Below are 19,397 nucleotides of genomic sequence, written 5' to 3'. Positions count from 1 at the left end.
ACCGCCTGCGCCACCAGGGGAGGCCCAATTATGTCTGAATTTTTTTTTTTTAAAGATTTATTTATTTATTTATACAAGCACTGGGTACAGCCAGAAGTACAGGAGGGTGAGAGAATTCACCAGAGCCAGAGCAGGGAGCAGAGCAGGCAGAAGGACCGAAATACACTGCTGAGGGGAGCAGCGGGCGGCAGGAGAGGTCTGCGCGCCATGTGGGACCCTCCTCCGGTGGCCGAGGAGCAGCCAGGGATCGAACCGGCGCTGCAGAGGCTGCGGGCAGCTTCGCAACCCAGCGCTCAACTGCTGCGCCACCGGGGAGGCCCCCCAATTATGTCTGAATTTTAAAGGGTTGTTTTGTTTTTCTTTTGGGGGTACAGTGAGAAGGTTGATAATCAGGAGGATATTTTGTGAAACCAGCCCACTCAAGGAATAAAGTTGATAATATATTTGAACTTGATACAGTGCTTTAAAAGGCCTTAATGAAATTACCGAGGTTATGAGTACCATATTATAATGTACTTTTTTCGTATTCTCTCCTTCCTGAAAATTAAACATGCTTAAGATATCTCCTTAGTGGAACATTAAAACAAGTGTCACCCATATCATTAATTCTTACAAGACTGTTTTTGCAATCATGTGTAATAGAAATTGCAAGTATGGTTATCTTACCCTCTGACAAAATTGTTTCAAATAGTGATATTTAAACTTGCCCTGAGTTTCCATTTTAGGGGAATAATTAAGTTGGCCTGAGTGGACTTCTAATGAGTCCTCCTTCAGTGCATAACATTCCTTCATTGACAGATTTTGTGTCATCATAGACTCTGGGTCCTGCAATATCACTAAGAACACACGACCAGACCAGATTCATGGCCTGGTAATTGGTCCTATTCTCTCTCCTAGTTTGGCTGCCTGTTCTTTGGATTAATCTTTTTTTTTTTTTTAAATAATAAATTTTATTTTTATATTCCCCCATACAATTGCAAACGCCCCATTCTGACCCCAATCCTTCCCCTCCCGCCCCCCACCCCCCAAAAAGTGTCTCTGGTTCATAGTTTTTTGTTGATTTTGATTTTCACTTTCTTATATTCATTTTCCTGGTCCCTTATTTAAGTTTTCTAGATTCCTGCTATGAGTGAGACCATCCAGTATTTTTCTTTTTCTTTTTGGCTTATTTCACTGAGCATGATCCTTTCCAGCGCCATCCATGTTGCTGCAAATTGCATGTGTTTATCTTTTTTGAATGCTGAGTAGTATTCCATGGTATATATGTACCACATCTTCTTGATCCAGTCATCTATTTTTGGGCATTTGGGCTGTTTCCAAAGCTTAGCTATTGTAAACAGTGCTGCTATAAACATAGGGGTGCAGGTGTTCTTTGGAATTGATGTTTCTGTGTCCTTTGGGTAAATACCTAGGAGTGGAATTGCTGGGTCATATGGAAGCTCTATGTTTAGTAGGTCCAGAAATCTCCACACAGCTTTCCACAGTGGTTGGACCAGTTTGCACTCCCACCAACAGTGCAGAAGAGTTCCTTTTTCTCCACACCCTCGCCAACATTTGTTGTTGCTAGTTTTTTTAATATGTGCCATTCTCACTGGTGTGAGATGGTATCTCATGGTAGTTTTGATTTGCATTTCCCTGATTACAAGTGATGTTGAACATTTTTCATATGTCTGTTGGCCATTTGCATTTCCTCTTCAGATAAGTTTCTTTTTAGCTCTTCTGGCCATTTTTTGACTGGATTATTTTCTTTGTTGTTGCTGAGTCTCATCAGCTCTTTGCAGATTTTTGTGATCAGTCCTTTATCATTAGTGTTGGGTGCAAAAATGTTCTCCCAGTTGGTGGGGTTTCTCTTTGTTTTTGTTATTGTCTCTTTTGCTGTGCAGAAGCTCTTTAATTTGATGTAGTCCCAGCTGTTTATCTTTGTCTTCACTATCACTGCTTTGGGTGATGTGTCTGTAAAGATGTCTTTGATGTGCAAATCCCGTAGTGTTTCGCCTATATTTCCTTCTATGTATTTTATGGTTTCAGGTCTTATGTCTAGTTCTTTAATCCATTTTGAGTTGATTTTTTTGTATGGTGTGAGGTAGTGGTCAAGCTTCATTCTTTTGCATGTAGCAACCCAGTTTTCCCAGCACCATTTATTGAACAAACTTTCTTTGCTCCAATGCATAGTCTTTGCTCCTTTGTCAAAGATTAGTTGAACATAAATCTGTGGGTTTATTTCTGGATTTTCTATTCGATTCCATTGGTCTTTATGTCTGTTCTTGTTCCAATACCATGCAGTTTTGATGATTATGGCTTTGTAGTAGAGTTTGAAGACTGGGAGTGTGATGCCTCCATTTCCTTCTTTTTTTTTCAGTAGAGCTTTGGCTATTCGGGGTTTTTGGTGATTCCATATGAATTTCATCAATAATTGTTCTATTTCTTTGAAGAATGCCATTGAGATTTTGATTGGAATAGCATTGAATCTGTATATTGCTTTTGGTAGGATGGCCATTTTAATAATATTTATTTTTCCAATCCATGAGCAGGGGATGTCTTTCCATTTCTTTGTGTCGTCTTCTATTTCTTTTAACAGTGTTTTATAGTTTTCTTTGTATAGGTCCTTTACCTCTTTTGTTAGATTTATTCCCAAATATTTGATTTTTTTTTTCGATAATAAAAGGGATGGTTTTTTTGATTTCTTCTTCTTCAGATTTATTGTTTGTGTGTAGGAAGGCTACTGACTTTTGCGTGTTGATTTTGTATCCTGCCACTTTACTGAATTGATTGATGAGTTGAATTAGTTTTTCTGTGGAGATTTTGGGGTTCTCTATGTATATTATCATATCATCTGCAAATAGTGATAGTTTGACTTCTTCTTTTCCTATTTGGATTCCTTGGATGTCTTTCTCTTGTCTTATTGCTCTGGCTAGGACTTCCAGTATTATATTGAAAAGCAGGGGTGAGAGTGGACATCCTTGTCTTGTTCCAGATCTTAATGGAATTGCTTTCAGCTTTTCACCATTGAGAATGATACTGGCTGTTGGCTTGTCATAGATGGCCTTTATGATGTTGAGGTATGTTCCTTGTATCCCAAGAATTTCAAGGGCTTTTATCATGAATGGGTGTTGCACTTTGTCGAAAGCTTTCTCAGCATCTATTGATATTATCATATGGTTTTTATATTTCTTTTTGTTGATGTGTTGGATAACGTTGATTGATTTTCGGATGTTAAACCATCCTTGTGTGCTGCAGGAGGCCTTGTTGCTCCAGCCAGATAGGATACTGACAAGCATTACAATACAATAATTATAATAGGTCCTTCTATTTTGTTTTCTCTTGAAGTTTCTTGGAAAAGTTTTTAATATAAAGCTATTTGAGTTAAGGAATTTCTAGGTAGAAAAAGTTCTGATAGCTAAGGAACAGCTGGTCTCCGGCTGAAGGTCATGTGAATAAAATAGTCCTTTGATGCTTAGGCTTTAGCTGATAGGGATGCACTGGTGGTTATTCACTGTTTTAAATAATTGTCTAAATGAAAAAATAAGTAACTTTAATGTTAGGTCTGGTTTATTATCTATTAACCTTAAAAGCTGCCGTCTAGCTAAGACCTGTAGGGGCCAGTAGTCTATGGAAAACATAATATACTAATTGTTTTTGCTTTACACATGATAATGTATTTCCTTATTATTATTACTAATAATAAATTAAAAAAGACCTGCTGAGTCTCTTGGCAGAAGATACTAGCACCTCACCAAGTTTCGGTGTCTCCTCATTCTACCTCATTTCCCTCCCCCTCAGCCCTTAAGTTTCAGATCTTTCGTTTTCGCCGACGCCGTCTCATCCTTTCAGGAACCCCTGACACGACATTTTGCCGGAGGCTGGTCCCCGGCACTTGTGCCCCTGGAATGAATCCAACTTGGTCGTGGTGAATTATCTTATGGATACATTGTTGGATTCTGATAGCTAAAATTTTATTGAGGATTTTTGCATCAGTGTTCATTAGGGAGATTGGCCTATAGTTTTCCTTTTTTGTGTTGTCCTTATTCGGTTTTGGTATTAGTGTAATGTTGGCTTCATAGAACGTGTTTGGTATTGTCCCTTCCTTCTCAATTTTTGGAAGAGTTTGTGAAGGATAGGCACTAATTCGTCTCTGAAAGTTTGGAAGAATTCATTTGTAAATTCATCAGGTCCTGGGCTTTTGTTTTTGGGGAGGTTTTTGATTACCATTTCAATTTCGCTGCTTGTAATTGGTCTGTTTAGGTGTTCTATTTCTTCTTTATCTAGCTTTGGGTGATTGTAGAGTTGTAGGAATTTGTCCAGCTCCTCTAGATTGTTGAACTTGTTTCCATATAACTGTTCATAGTAGTTACTGATTATTCTTTTGATTTCTGCTGTGTCCGTTGTGATTTCTCCTCTTTCATTTATGATCCTGTTTATCTGTGCTTTCTCCCTTTATTCCCTTGTGAGCCTAGCTAGGGGTTTGTCTATTTTATTTTTTTTTTCAAAGAACCAGCTCTTGGTTTCATTGATCTTTTGGATTGTTTTTTTAGTTTCAATTTCATTTATTTCTGCTTTGGTTTTTATTATTTCTTTTCTTCTACTGGTTTTGGGGTTTTTTTGTTGTTCTTTTTCTAGATCTTTGAGCTTCGAGATTAGGTTGTTTCTTTGAGTTCTTTCTTGTTTTTTGATGTGAGCTTCTATTTCTATATATTTTCCTCTTATTACTGCTTTTGCTGCATCCCATACATTTAGGATATTGGTGTCCTCCTTGTCATTCAATTCAAAGAATTTTTTAATTTCTTCTTTGATCTCCTCGTTAGTCCAGTGGTCTTCCAGTAGTGTGGCTTTTAATCTCCATGAGGTAGGATAGTTCCTTGCCTTCTTTTTATGATTTATTTCTAGTTTGATGCCTTCGTGGTCAGAAAAGATGGTTGGTATGATTTCAATCTTGGTGTATCTGTTGATGTTTGTCTTGTGCCCCAGTATGTGATCGATCCTGGAGAATGATCCGTGTGCGCTTGAGAAAAATGTGTACTCCTTTTTTTTTGGGTTTAGTGTTCTATAGATGTCTGTTAAGCCCAAATGCTCTAGGTCCTTATTTAGAGCTTTAGTTTCTTTACTTATTTTTTGTCTTGTTGATCTATCCATTGTTGATAGTGGTGTGTTGAAGTCTCCCACTACGTATGTGTTTTGTCTGATGTCTGTTTTCAGAGAGGACAACAGTTGTCTGATATATTTTGGTGCTCTTTCGTTTGATGAGTATATGTTAATGAGTGTTATTTCTTCTTGAAGTATTGTCCCCTTAATCATAATGTAGTGACCATTGGGGTCTCTTTTTATTTTTTTGAGTTTGAAGTCTGTTTTATCTGATATAAATATAGCTGTTCCTGCTTTCTTTTTTGGCCCATTTGCTTGTAGGATTGTTTTCCATCCTTTGACTTTGAGCTTATTTTTATCTTTTGTAGCTAAATGTGTTTCCTGGAGACAGCAAAAGGTTGGGTTTTGTTTCTTAATCCAGGCTGCAACTCTGTGTCTTTTTATTGAAGAGTTTAGTCCATTTACATTTAGAGTTAACATTGATATGTTAGCATCTGTATTTGCCATTATGTTTGTCTTTCCTTTGATTTTATTTATTTATTCTTTTAATAACTTTTTTTTTTTTTTGGTCTTCTTTCGTTGTTATTCGTCCCTCTGAGGTTCTGGCTTTAGGATTCCTTGTAGTATTTTTTGGAGTGGGGGGTTTAGTCGTAATGAAATTCCGGAGTTTCTCTTTGTCTGGGAAGGTCCATATTCTTTCTTCATGGACGAAGGAGAGCTTTGCGGGATAGAGTATTCTTGGTTGGCATCTGTTTTCTTGGAGTCTGTTACTATGTCCCTCCACTCTCTCCTTGCCCGTAGTGTTTCTTCAGAGAAGTCTGATGTCAGCCTGATTGGTTTTCCTTTGAATGTTATCTGTTTTTTCCCTCTTGTCAGCTTCATTATTTTTTCCTTGTCCTGGATTCTTGGGAGCTTTACTATTATGTGTCTTGCTGTGTTTTTCCTTTCGTCGTGGAAGTTTGGTGTTCTTCTTGCTTCTTGTATATCAATTTTCAGCTCCTTCTTCACATTTGGGAAGTTCTCTTCAATTATATCCATGAATTTTTTCTCTGTTCCTACATCTCTCTCCTCTCCTTCTGGAATTCCTATAACTCTTATATTTCCTTTCCTCATGGAGTCAGATAGTTCCCGAAGTCTTTCTTCATTCTTTTTCCTTCGTACTTCTCTTTCCTTTTCTGTTTTGGTTCTTTTTATTTCTGTGTCTTCAAGAGTACTTATTCGCTCTTCCATTTCACCTATTCTGCTTTCATTGCTTTTCCCAGAGTTCTTTAGTTCCTCCATTAATTCTTTGATCTCCTGCATTTCTTTTACTTCCCTCTTTAGGACTCAATTTCCTTCTTCTGTTCTATCACTTTTTTAATCATGGCAATTTTAAATTCTCTTTCTGGAAGGCTCAGAAGTTCTTCCAAGTTGCTGGCGTTGCAATCTGGGGAGTGGTTTTCTTTTTGTGGTGTGCTTCTTTCCTGAGGAGTTGTTAGGTTGCGTGTGGTTCTTCTACTCCCTACTGTCTGTTTTCTAATTTGTCGTATGCGTTGGGACACTGTGTTGCTCGGACTGACTGGCATCTTGGGTGGACTTCTCCGCTCCCCTCTGGCTCTTCCAGGAGCCATCTCTGTCTTCTGGGGGAGCCTTCTGCTGGTTTTAGGCAGTTTTTACTGAAGAAATGTCCCTGTTCTAAAATGGCGAAGCGGGATGCAGTCCCTGCGCCTCCGGTTTCAGGCACACTCTTCTGCGCACCCGGTCTGCCCCGGACGTGGGTGCCTGCTCCCTCTGTGGGCTCAGACTGCTGGTCGGAAGGGGCCTGGCGTGGGCTAACTTCCCGGCTGGCCACTGGGTCCTCCAGAAGCCTTCTGCCCTTTTCAAGCAGTCTTAAGAAATTTCCTGTTCTATGGGGTGTTAGTGACTTTTTTTCTTGGTCGCTAGGTGGCGCCAGAGATCTCTCCTATTGTCCTTGGGGGGCTGTTTTTCGCCTCCCCCCACCCTGTGGGACAGGGAACAGAGCGGGAATGGTAGGGTACACCTCAACAGCTTTGGGGTGCTGTGTCTGCCTTGTGCCCCACCGTCGTGGAGAACCCACGCCCCGAATTTTCATGCCCCGGGTCTCAGTTCAAAGCCCTCAGTTCCAGGACGCGGGCTGTAGCCCAGTTCAGTGGCGCGGGAATGGCGCCTTTTGCACCGCTCCCGTGCCTGGGCGCCTGGTTCCTGCTTACTCAGGGAGGGACCTTCACCTCAGTGAGGACCTCCGCGCGTCTCCCCGCAAGCCTAGGTCACAGGCACGGGGACCTGGGCAGCCGCCAGGTCTGCACTTGCTTTTCAAGCGCGCCCAGCGCGCCGCTTTTCCGCGCAAGCTTACTGGCAGCCCGGGGCTATGTGCGCGTCTCCCGTTTGCTCACCACCGCGGCGAATCCTGCAGGGTTCGCCTCAGCTCCCATTCACGGGGTGTGGTGGCTGCAATAGTTCCTTTCCACTCACAGTCCAGCTTGCTGCATCATTTGTTCTTGTTGGCCGTTTTGGTTTGTTGTTTTCCTCCTCTCTGCCGGTCGGAGAGTGCCGCCTCTGTGGGTGGGGGAGGGGAGCAGGGTTCTGCGCTTCCCTCCCTTCTAGTCCTCTTTTATGGCCACTTTCTTCTTCGGGTAGTTTGCTGGAGTCACACGTTTATCTTCCGTGTCCCAGTTCTCACTGGGACCTGCCGCTTTTCCTCCCTATTAACTTTTTTTAATGGGAGATCTTACTCGCAGCGTCTCCTCGCTGCCATGTTGCTCCGCCCCCTTCTGGATTAATCTTTTGATGACTCAGCATGACAGGTTTTCCACCTGTGAAGTAGAGATAACAGTTAACTGCTCTAAACTTTTATAGAGGGATGCTGTGGATATAAATGACAGGTGTTTGAAAATTCTCAGGGCTCTTCAATGAAATATTGATTTCATACAAAGTCAGAGCAGTCAAATTTGCCAGCTATGCAACAGCATTGCTAAAATGTGCCCATCCAAATGTTGTGATGTCTGATAAAGGACTTAACCATCCTAGTTTACTTATTTATACAACTCCAGTTTTCAGTTATGTTTGTGTTATTTTTTTTTTCACATTTATCTAGTCACATTAATTTCAGTTATGGGGGGACAATCTGAGCAAAGAAGTTATTTTTTTTCTGATATAGAGGATTGGGAGTGAGGGGAAAAGGGGGTGGCAAATTTTCCTATTGATATTATATCGTCTCTTTTTCCCTCTTTTATGATAAGTGAAGATCATATATAATGGCCATCTTATCAAAATCAATTTACAGATTTAATGCAGTGCCTGTCACAATACCAATGACTTTTTTTTAAAAAAGAAATAGAACAAAAATTATCAAATTTATTTGCAAGCACAGAAGGCCCAAATAGCTAACAGAATCTTAAAAAAAGAAAAATGGAGACATCACATCTTCTGACTTGAAACTATATTACACAGCAACAGTAATGAAAACATTATGGTACTGGAAGAAAAACAGCAGCTTTGACCAATGGACACAATTGAAAGCCCAGAGATAAGTCCATGTAGATGTGTACAGCTGATTTTTAAAAAAAAATTTTAAACTTTTTTTTTAAAGATTTATTTATTTATGCAAACAAGAGCTGGGGCACAGGCCAGAGGTGTGGGGGGGTAAGAGGATTCACCAGAGACAGAGTGGGGAACAGAACAGGCAGACTGACCGAAGTACACTGCTGAGGGGAGCAGTGGGTGAGTCAGGAGAGTTCTGCTGTGCCATGTGGGTAGCTCCCTGGCTAGCTGGGGATCGAACTCATGCTGCAGAGGCTGCGGACAGCTTCATAGGTTGCATCTTAACCCCTTAAGCCACCAGGGAGGCCCCCTGGACAGCTGATTTTTAACAAAGAAATTAAGACCTCACTGTGGAGAAAAGACAGCCTTTTTAATAAACGGTGCTGTGAATCATGGATAGCCACATGCAAAAAAAAAAAAAATGAAAAAAGAAAGATTCATATTAACACCTTACAGGAAAAACTCACTCAAAATTGATTAAAGATGTGCACAAAAGAACCAAAGCCAAAAGCATTTAAAAGAAAATATAGGGGTTACACTATAGGACATCTACTACAAAGATGTATTTGGGAATACAACCCTAGTAGCAAGGGAAACAAAAACAAAAATAAACAAATAGAACTATATCAAACTTAAAAGCTTTTGTACCTCAAAAGAAGTCCTTAAAAAAACAAACAGGCAACCTACAGAATGGGAAAAAAGCATATTTGTATACCATATATCTGATGAGGGGTTCATCAGAGAAAATACAAAGTTACTTATACATTCCAACAACAAAGAAACAAATGACCCAATTAAAAAAATGGACAAAGGACTTCAGTAGACAGTTCTCTAAAGAACATTCAGATGGCCTATAGACATATGAAAAAACATTCAATGTCATTTATTATAAGATGAATACAAATTAAAACAATGCTGAGATGCCACCCTTACCCTAAGAGAATGGCCCATATAAAAGTGAACGGAATTAACGAATGTTGGCAAGGTTGTGGTGTAAAAGGAACTCTCGTCCACTATATGTGGAAATGCAAATTGTTACAGCCCTTGTGGAAAATGGTATGGAGCTGTCTTAAGAAAATAGAAATGGAAATCCCTTTTGACCCAGCAGTACTGCTAGTAGGTAGTCATACAAATAACTGAAAAATTTAACGTGAAAAGATCTAGCTATACCTATGTACATAGCAGCACTCTTTACAATTGCCAGATGATGGGACCAACCTGCGTACCCTTCACCAGATGAATGGAGAAAGTGGGAAGCATATCTATTCAATTACATACTACACAGCTGTGCAGAAAGATGAAGCGGTGGCATTTAGCACAAAATGGATGCATCTTGGGGTGATTATATTGAGTGAAATCATCCAAACAATAAAAGACAGATTGCAGATGGTTTCACTTATCTACAGAATATAAATAACCAAAGAACAATTACATGCAAACAATAGAAGAAATAAAAATTTGAACTCAGCAAAAAAAGAGAAGATAATAGTTACCAGAGGAAAAAGGGGAAAGAGTGAAGGATATGGGACATGGAGGCAGATGGGATATGGGCACAGGTGGTTTGGTGAGGTAATTAAAAAAAGAAAAACTGTAGTAAGACCAATAATAACAAAAAAGCAACTCTGAAATATGTATAACCTGAATGAAAGGTATGTACAGTGATTTGAAGGCATGTGATTGTAACCACCTCTGACAGGACTTGAGCTAATTCATTAAGAGAAGGGAAACAAAGGAGATGAGGTCATCACAGCTGTTTGAGCATTTTTTAAATTTGTTATGTGAAGAAATAGGGCACAGGAAGAGGCAACAATGCTGGACAGATAAAGCATGTGTTAGGCCTCAGAGCTTTCAAGACTGTGGGTACCTGAAGGTTGAAATTCCAGAGAGAAATTTTAAAATTTTTTTCTTCTCAAAAACTCCTTTACTCTGCTCACCCCAAGTGGCAATCATGGAGGCACACATCTTGGGTCATCCTGCAAGAAGGCACTTGTAGAGGAATGTGTTTAGCTTGCAGCTTCACTTGTAGCACCTGCAGAATCTTTCTCAGCTTTGGAGTCAAAGGTGTGTTCTTTGAGTTAGAGCTTTCCACGCAGATTCCAGGAAGTGACTTAGCACAGTGGATTCTAGGCCCTCACCATGCCCTTTCTGCACAGTGCAGGTCTCCTGCATGGGAATCTTTCACCAGAGCTCCCCAGTGGACTGGCTTCAAGTTTCTAAGAGTGGCACTGCAGTCTGAGGCTCTTATGACCCAATCTCATTTGCTCTGTCCCCTCCCCAAATAATCATATAGAAATCATTGAAACTAGTAGGGATAATCGATTTAAATCAACCAGGATTAGAAAATTTCTCTATGCAAATACATGCCTTTTTTCCATCAATGCAAAAAAAAAAATCTACAAAGGGTTTCCTCTAATTTACTAATAAATAATCAATAGTACATTAATAAAATGTTAATGTTTTATTGTATCTGCTTTGGTGGACTGTTTTAGCAAATATGGAGGCCCATGACTATCAAGATTCTTTTTTTTAATATTATCTAATAAAAAATAAGTCCAACTCTTGGCTTCATTTATATGTGTAATATAGAGAAATTGATCAAAGTGTCAGGAAAAAGTCAAAACTAGCAAGCTGACCATGGATCTAAGGCATAGAGCAGGGGAGGAGACAAGAAGGAAGAAGGAAGAACACAAGGGGCTGTGGTGGTGGGAGAACTGTAGGGACTACACCTAAGGAGAGATATCAAATACCATCTAAAATGAGCAATGGTGTAAGAAATAAATGAATAATTAAAAATATTAAACCCAAGTTCTCCTCAATTTGATCTCATCCTTCTCTTTTCAAAATCTACACTGAAGAAAATTGTGTAGACATTTCATCACTTGAAGTTGTTACAGGTTTTCCCTTTTTATTCTAAGGGAAAATGAAGTTGGATTGCTTTTAAGGGAAGACTCTACTGATGTAATCATTTATACTCTCTTTTAGGTTATTTACTGTATTATTTACCAGATGAAATTGTGCTTACGTTATCTCTATTTTATAGGTGAGATTACACAGTGAGAAGAGTTAAGTGACTCCATTGCAGCCAGACTTTTCAGTCAGGACTCTGTATGTCTAGATTCCAGGATTTTGCTTGTGTGGTAACCCCATAGACATGGTAATAAAGAAGTTGTATCACTACTTTCAATATAGAAGAGTGTCATTTCCAGTGATGTGCTTGACCTAGGTGTCTCGAAATAGTGATGTGTGGGAGAAGCATGAAGCAGTTCCTGAAAGAACGGAAGAAAGAAAACCTTATCCTCCCACCCCGAAGGAGGCAGAATTTCAGGCTCCAGCAGAGCTGCACCAGCATGAAGCAGACGCCAGAGAGCCTGAGGAGCACCAGGTGGAAGAGGAGCATAGAAAGGCCCTGGAAGAGGAGGCCATGGAGCAGGTTGGCCAAGCAGAGCACTTGGAGGAGGAACATGACCCCTCACCAGAGGAGCAAGAACGGGAGTGGAGGGAACAGCATGAACCCAAAGAGGCCAACATCCTTCTGGAAGCTCATGCTCACGCTAAGGTACGAGGTCACCTTTAGGTCTCCTGGGATTGTTTTGTGGGCTGAGATAAGGAGTGAAGCTTTGTTTCTAAATATTAAAGAAGCTTCTCCATATACGATGATCTCTAAAACAAAAAATTCTAGAGGCTTCACTAAATTTTACATTCACATAATTAAATTTTCTGTTATTAATAGAGCTACTTGCATGCCTCAGAAAGATGATTGGGGAAAAGAAAAAGAGCTGCTAGTTTGTGTGTGGGTTGTGAGGGGATTATTCTCACATCCCTGTAACAGAAAAGCACAGATCAGCACTGTATCCTTGATCACCTTCCTGGAATATGCTCAAGCCCTTATGGGCATTCTGAGGCTGAGAAAAGTACCTTTTCTGCTATCAGAAGTTCCTTCTTGTTCATTTTCATTTGACCCTAGAGCAGTGCAGGGGTTAGGGGCACTGACCCTTAACACGTTCAAAAATCGGAAAATCTGTATATAACCTATAGTCCCTCCTCCATATCCACAACTCCAAATCTGTGAATTACACTGAGAGACATCCCCAAGTGGCTGATCCCATGAATTCGGAAGCCAGGATTAAAAAAGCAAACAAAATGTACAAGTGGATGAGGGAGGGTCAATCCCCTGTTGTTCAAGGGTCAGCTGTACCATTAAATCATTTATTGGCTTTTGCGAATAAATCCACCTTCAAGGTGGATAGTACATTATCAGAAAGCTAATCTTACCACTTATGGCTACTCTACTAGGTGAGTTTAACTAGTCTCCTGTTCAGCCTCTTCTCACTGAGCACTCCTTTCTCACATACATAAATATCTATTATTGGGCCTCCCCGGTGGTGCAGCGGTTGAGCGCTGGGTTGTGAAGCTGCCAGCGGCCTCTGTGGCGCCGGTTTGATCCCCGGCTGCTCCCCGGCCACTGGAGGAGGGTCCCACATGGCGCGCAGACCTCTCCTGCTGCCTGCTGCTCCCCTCAGCAGTGTACTTCGGTCATTGTGCCTGCTCTGCTCCCCGCTCTGGCTCTGGTGAATTCTCTCACCCTCCCATGCTTCTGACTGTACCCAGTGTTTGTATAAATAAATAAAAAAATAAATCTTTAGGGGGAAAAAAATAAATAAACATGCCTCTATTAAAAAAAAATCTATTATTGTTACTATAAATGAAACTTTAAAAGAACTTTAAGCAACACTGTATGCAACCAGGCATTTTTCTTCCATTGTCTCTAAGATGACATCAAATAATGTAAAGTTTATTTGTAAAGTTTACAAATGTAAACTAGATAGATATAAAGTTTATTTATAAATCTGAATTTTTGGGACCTCCTTGGTGGCATAGGCGGTTGGGCGCAGCGCTGTGAAGCTGTCCACAGCCTCTGCGGTGCCGGTTTGATCCCCGCCAGCCTCGGAGCAACCCACATGGCAAACATACCTCTCCTGTCTTGCCCGCTGCTCCCCTCAGCAGTGTATTTTGGCAGTCTGCCTGTTCTGTTCCCCGCTGTGTTTCTGGTGAATCCTCTCACCCTCCCGCGCATCTGGCCTGTATCCCAGTTCTTGTATAAATAAATCTTGAAAAAAAATCTAAATTTTTGTTTTGCTTCAAAATTTGCAAGGCTTCAGGTTGTTTGAGGCTCTAGGCTGGGTAAGGGTAAAGGTTACACTCTTACATGGTTGCACGCTTAGCTTTGAGAAACCACTCTCAATCTTGTAGCTGTCATGGTTCTCTTCATTAGTAATTCCCCACTAGGTTTAAGTCCCCTCCACTATGCTACCTCTTTTCTTCTGGAGAGAATTTTGTATATTTGTTTTGGGTGAAGGAGAGAAGGGGTGAGTGCTCAATGAGAAGCAGGGTTTAAGAGTTCCTGTATCAAATGTTTCTTTAATCAGGAGATACTTTCTTCTTACCCATTCTTTTATCTCTTGAAGAAACTGGTTCTCTGTTTTTCCATCCTAATCTGAATGTGACTTTTTCCCCCACTTATATTTTTCTGTTTTACCTAGCCTGAGCTTGGTGAATACACTACTAGAGTTAACTGGTATTCCTAGGTCTTTAACTCTACCTGGGAAAGCCTTAGGCTCACCTTTAGCTCACAAACACACCAATTAGTGTGAGGATACCAGGTACCCACTTAATTTTTTTTTTAAAGATTTATTTTTATTTATACAAGAAGTACAGTCAGAAGTGCAGGAGGGTGAGAGAATTCACCAGAGCCAGAACGGGGAGCAGAGCAGGCAGAAGGATTGAAGTACCCTGCTGAGGGGAGCAGCGGGCGGCAGGAGAGGTCTGCGCGCCATGTGGGACCCTCCTCCCGTGGCCGGGGAGCAGCCGGGGATGGAACTGGCGCTGCAGCCTCACAACCCAGTGCTCAACCACTGCGCCACCCGGAGGCCCTTAAATTTTTAACATACCTTCAATTAAAATTTGAAACTGTTTTTTTTTTTTTTGTTTTACTCGCTTCCATTTTCAAGGGAGCACATTGAATATCTGCCTTAATGCCAGCAATTTAGCAGGATCAGTTGTTTAAAGAACCCCAGGATGATTCAGAATGAGTTGAGAAATAGGAATTCTGAGCTGGGTGACCTTGGACATAATGTATAATCACAGCTTACCTATCAGACAGGTATTAATAAACCCTGCCTCCTGAGTTTATCATGACAAGGAACAATCCAGAGGTCCTGACTTTTTTTGTTCACCCAACTCCTTTTTCCCCAGGTTTATCCTTCAGCCAAGCCCGTCACCAAACGCCTATCACCATATGAGGAGCAGTTGGAACAGCAAAGGCTGGCGGTGAGGCGGGCTGAGGAGGCCCAGCGGCTGAGAGAGCAGCAGGAGGCTCTGCACCAGCAGAGACTGCAGGGACACTTGCTGAGACAGAGGCAGCAGCAGCAGCAGCAGCTTCTCGCCAGAGACATGTTCCATCAGAGGCAGGCGGGACACGAGGCAGGGCAGCCCCAGCGTCCTGAGAAGCTACGGTAACCTTCTCCTGCCGGCGTGGGCAGCCCTTTCTCTGATTTTTATGAACATATTAAAAACAGCTTCTTGTATTTATTATTCATGAACTTCAGGGGTTCATACTGCTTTTGCACCTGAAAAAGAATAACTTCTTGAGAATTAAATTTCAAGTAATTTCTTTATAAAATAATAAACATTTTTTTTCTGATCTCAAAATAACCTACCAGGTTTTGGTGCTGCCTTTATTATTTGAAAGCTGGGCTATCTTTTTAAAGATATCTTTTGAAACCATGTCTGGAATCTTTATTATAAATAAAGGTTCGCATACATTTAAAAATTGCATACATTTAAAAAAACATTTTTATGTCATTTCAAGAATTTTGAAAAATTTGTTTATTATGATCTTTGAAGATCATAATAAACATGCCAATTGACCATTGACATGCCAATTGTGCCATTTATTTGAATCACTGAATTGTAACATTTGCGTACCTTGCAGGCAGCAAGCCCATTATGATGCGATGGACAATGATATTGTTCAGGGAGCAGAGGACCAGGGCATCCAAGAAGAGGAAGGCGAGGGTGAGATTTCTTAGATGATGAATTTTTTAAGACAAATTGCTTGGTAATATATGATGCCAACTCAGAGTTACGCACATCTGAATACACACAAAACAATCTGTATACTGTTTGTCTTTTGTTGTTGTTGTTGTATTTTCCCTAATCCTCCCAAATCATGCACATTTGTAGCCACAGTTGCCAAAAGTCTGTTTTTTCCTTTCACATTTTTCCCATAGATTAACCCTTTTTGTGTACTAACTCATAATTTATGAGGCATCATCATAACACTGTTCTGCTGTGGGAAATTTCTAGATTTTCTGCTTACCTTAGGGATCCTTGGATCATGGCTTGAGAGTTTTCCAAATTAAGTCAATAGTAGTTTTCATTTATAGTGAACATCTAGCATATCATGTTTACTGTGATAATAGAAGTAGAAAGTAACCATCTCTCTGGCAAGACAAACACTTAGACAAAGATCCCTTATTCACACCCTATTCTGATATCCTTTAGCCCTTATAGTAAAGGAATTTTTTCCTCGTGTCCCTGGTTGCTGCATCTTCAACATTTTTGTTCTGTTATCAGTAAAATCCCTTTTTTGTTTAATGAATCCCTGAGTGCACTGGAAACTTAATGGCAAGTTAACTTGCCCATGTTTTTGCTTTTTATAGGCATTCACCATATACTTAGGTTTTCTTCTTTCCTCTTTTTATAAAAATCAATTGTTCTTCTCTTTGTTTGCTCTTATCTAAATTCTCTATCTTTTTTTTTTTTTCCTATTTTTACAAAGCACCCATGTGTGTATAAGAGCAGCCAAGAGCGCCTGTGTGCAGCAGTCGTCATCCTCACCACACCAGAGAAACGGACTTGGCTGTGTTTGGTTTTGATCTTACAGCTGGGTTATTATTTCATCCATTTCCTGAAACATTGTCAATCCCTTGCTATTCTTTTTGATAGTACCAAAAAAATAGTTAATAATTTTAGCAATGTCCAGTTGACAGGGCTTTATTTTACTGAGAAAGTTTTGATTGTCGCTACTGTTTTGTGTGTGGAGGCAGGTCACAGTTTCTTTCAAAAAGATTTGTTTCAGAGAGCTTGAATGGTGTCACCCACTTATCTCAGACGTAACGACTACAGCCAAAGGGAATGGAAATAGCTTTATTCAGAAAAGCTGAGATCTGCGCCCTAGGTTGAGTTAGCCTCGCTAGAGGAGAGACTAGGTGAAATGGAATTTTCATGGAGTTGAAAGGAAAGGGTCCTATCTGGTTCGCCAGGGCTGATGTTAGTTGTTTTGCTTTGTCAGCCTACGAGCGGGACAGCCGGCGCCAAGATGAGGCAGAAGAGGATGCAGAGAATGCTCGTGAACCTCAAGAGCAAGGACCCCAGGAAACTGACCCTGAATCGGAGGCAGACGTAAGTGTCTTCTCTCTTGCTCATCACAGTTCTAACCCCACAGGCAGAAAGGAAACCTGGAGGTGTGGCGGGCTCCCTGCCTCGGCTCCAGGTATGTCTGTTACTGCACTGGCATGGAGGAAGGTGGCTTGTGTGATTATATGACATGAGCAGTGTTGCTACCTGTGCACCACGGGGTATGTGTGATGAGACTGTGTTAAAGGTGGCTCTGGAAAAACATAAAGGCTTGTCCCTCTGGCCAGTCATAGGTTATAAAATTAAATCCAAGGAAAGCAAAATAGAGAGGCATTAAAATGTGTACTAATTCTAAAAGATGGGGGGTGTGCATGGAAGGAAAAGCACTTGTGGGAGTTGAAGGGAAAGCCAAAGAGAGGAAATGAGCCATCATCAAGTATGTCGAGCAGCGTGGGTGTGTGTGTGTCCTGTGACTCTGTGATGGCCCAGCAGTCCAGCAACCATTTTAAGAAACATGTCGATAGGCTGTGTGATTTGAGAAGTGGGGAAAAAAAACAATAACTGTACACGTACCATTATGCTGGGGAAAAACAAAAAAATTGAATGAGGTAGAGACTTAATAACCAGGAATGTTCTTTGTGTTTACCTAAAAAGGACTAAATCCCAAGTTCATCCATGTGGTCTGGGGCCTTGGTTTTACCTACAGGTGAGGTGAGCAAATGCCAAGTGAGTGTGTTCTTGTGCTGACGTGTACATTACATTTACAACTTTAACTCCCCTGTCATTGTTTGCTAGTAAATAGCATATTTATAAAATTCAGTCTGTGATATCCCATGGTCCCTGTTTCTAATAATTCAGTGTCATGAAAGAGGAACTCCTATCCTTCTTTGATAGTCTTCATCATTGAAGAAATCTTCATTGATGTAAATGACTTTTCGGCTTAACTTGTGGGGAGATATGGCAGAACAATAGGCTTGCCAGCTCCTGAAATGCATTTCTGAAATCGTGCTCTAGAGAAACATAGCTGTGAAACATTTTCAGGAAACAGCAAGAGCTGCACAGAGCAGGGGAAAGATAATGAGAGATGTGAGAACAAGAAAGTGTGGGTCTGTGAGAGGACAAGAGAGCAAATGTACCAAAGTCGAAGAATGCACATGAGAGGAATGAGGTGGGTCAGGAAGGGATGAGTTATTTCCGTTGCTGATGTTTGGAAAATTCTGTGCACTTCAATTACTTGGCTATATAATCCTTTACCTTTCTACTATCTATTTACTTGTTCTGGAGAGCACACTGCAAACATTTATCTGTCTACCATGCCTTCTTTTAATTAGAAAATTTTAACTCACTTCTTTTCTTTATTTCATCTAATTCATTTATTTATTAATTTAGATAGAACTATTTTTGTCCAACATTATTGAGGTATGAATGGTAATCGATTTTATTTGAATATAGTAAAAGTGCCTGTTAAAGTTTACGTATGCTTTGATTAGAGTTGAAGCTAGTGAGTGTATTTTTATGAACTTTTGCAAGAATTTTTGGTACTTACTTTTTAAAGAGAATGTGTTATGGTTTTTCTATATTTTCATACAAATTATTGATAATGTACAGAAAGAAATCCATATGACAAGAGATTGTAGAATAATTGGAGTTTAGCATGGAGGTGATGATCTGTATTCCCCAGAAAAGTGTCATTTGCACTTGAATAAAGTAAATGACCAGCAATGTCCGGGTAATAGACCAGCTGAGCCTGCAGTGCGCTCTTGAAAGTGTTCAAGGCTCTAAAGTGAATTGAAGTAGAATCTTGTTTTCTGGAGAATGCTGATATAGAGACGAAATCTTACTCTGAGGCTTCATCATCACCGGGAAGCAGTTGCTACTTTTGTGAAGTGTCCTGTTGAGACCCTGGAGTGTCAGGGAAGTCACACAAGTGTCACCATTTCTGCCCAGCTCTGGCTCTAAAATCCGAGTCTTGAGAAGGACAGCTATCATTTTGAAAACTGTTCTGGGAACTTCAGTGGAAATTTGAGATAATTCTAAAGTCCATAAAATGAAGGGCATTTTTTTTTCATCGAAATAACATTGGTTTATCACATTGTAGATGATTAAGAAGTATGGATTCACACCTCTTTAAATGTATGTTTCCACCCCTCTCCACCACAAAGGCACCAATAATCCTCCACTAGAGTCCTAGAGCCCCTTCCACCCTTTGCTGTCCACTGGTAGCCTCAATTCTGTAGTCAAATATCTAGTGTTTGTTTTGGTTTAACTTTATCTGTCCCTCTTTGTTTTGTTTCTTTATATTCCATATATGTGTGAAATCATCCAATTTCTCCTCTCAGTTATTTCACTTGTAATAATCC

General features: G+C 40.4%; 1 protein-coding gene across 2 annotated transcripts in view; it reads left to right on the top strand.

Annotated features, from left to right (window-relative positions):
- The window catches only part of GOLIM4 (golgi integral membrane protein 4), a gene marked incomplete at both ends in the record, with an annotated part of 106,025 nt that overhangs the window by 75,097 nt on the left and 11,531 nt on the right, over positions 1-19,397 (top strand). For both annotated transcript variants that reach the window (XM_084232394.1, XM_084232393.1), the window contains 4 exons: positions 11,843-12,175; positions 14,872-15,131; positions 15,611-15,693; positions 16,973-17,082. In XM_084232394.1, coding sequence (XP_084088520.1) covers positions 11,843-12,175; positions 14,872-15,131; positions 15,611-15,693; positions 16,973-17,082 — 786 coding nt within the window. The remainder of the gene's footprint in view (positions 1-11,842; positions 12,176-14,871; positions 15,132-15,610; positions 15,694-16,972; positions 17,083-19,397) is intronic.

The sequence above is a fragment of the Talpa europaea genome, assembly GCF_964194135.1.
Source record: "Talpa europaea genome assembly, chromosome: 4".
Lineage (NCBI taxonomy): Eukaryota > Metazoa > Chordata > Mammalia > Eulipotyphla > Talpidae > Talpa > Talpa europaea.
Note: the sequence above shows the minus strand (reverse complement) of the source record. Positions and strands in the feature narration are given on the sequence as shown.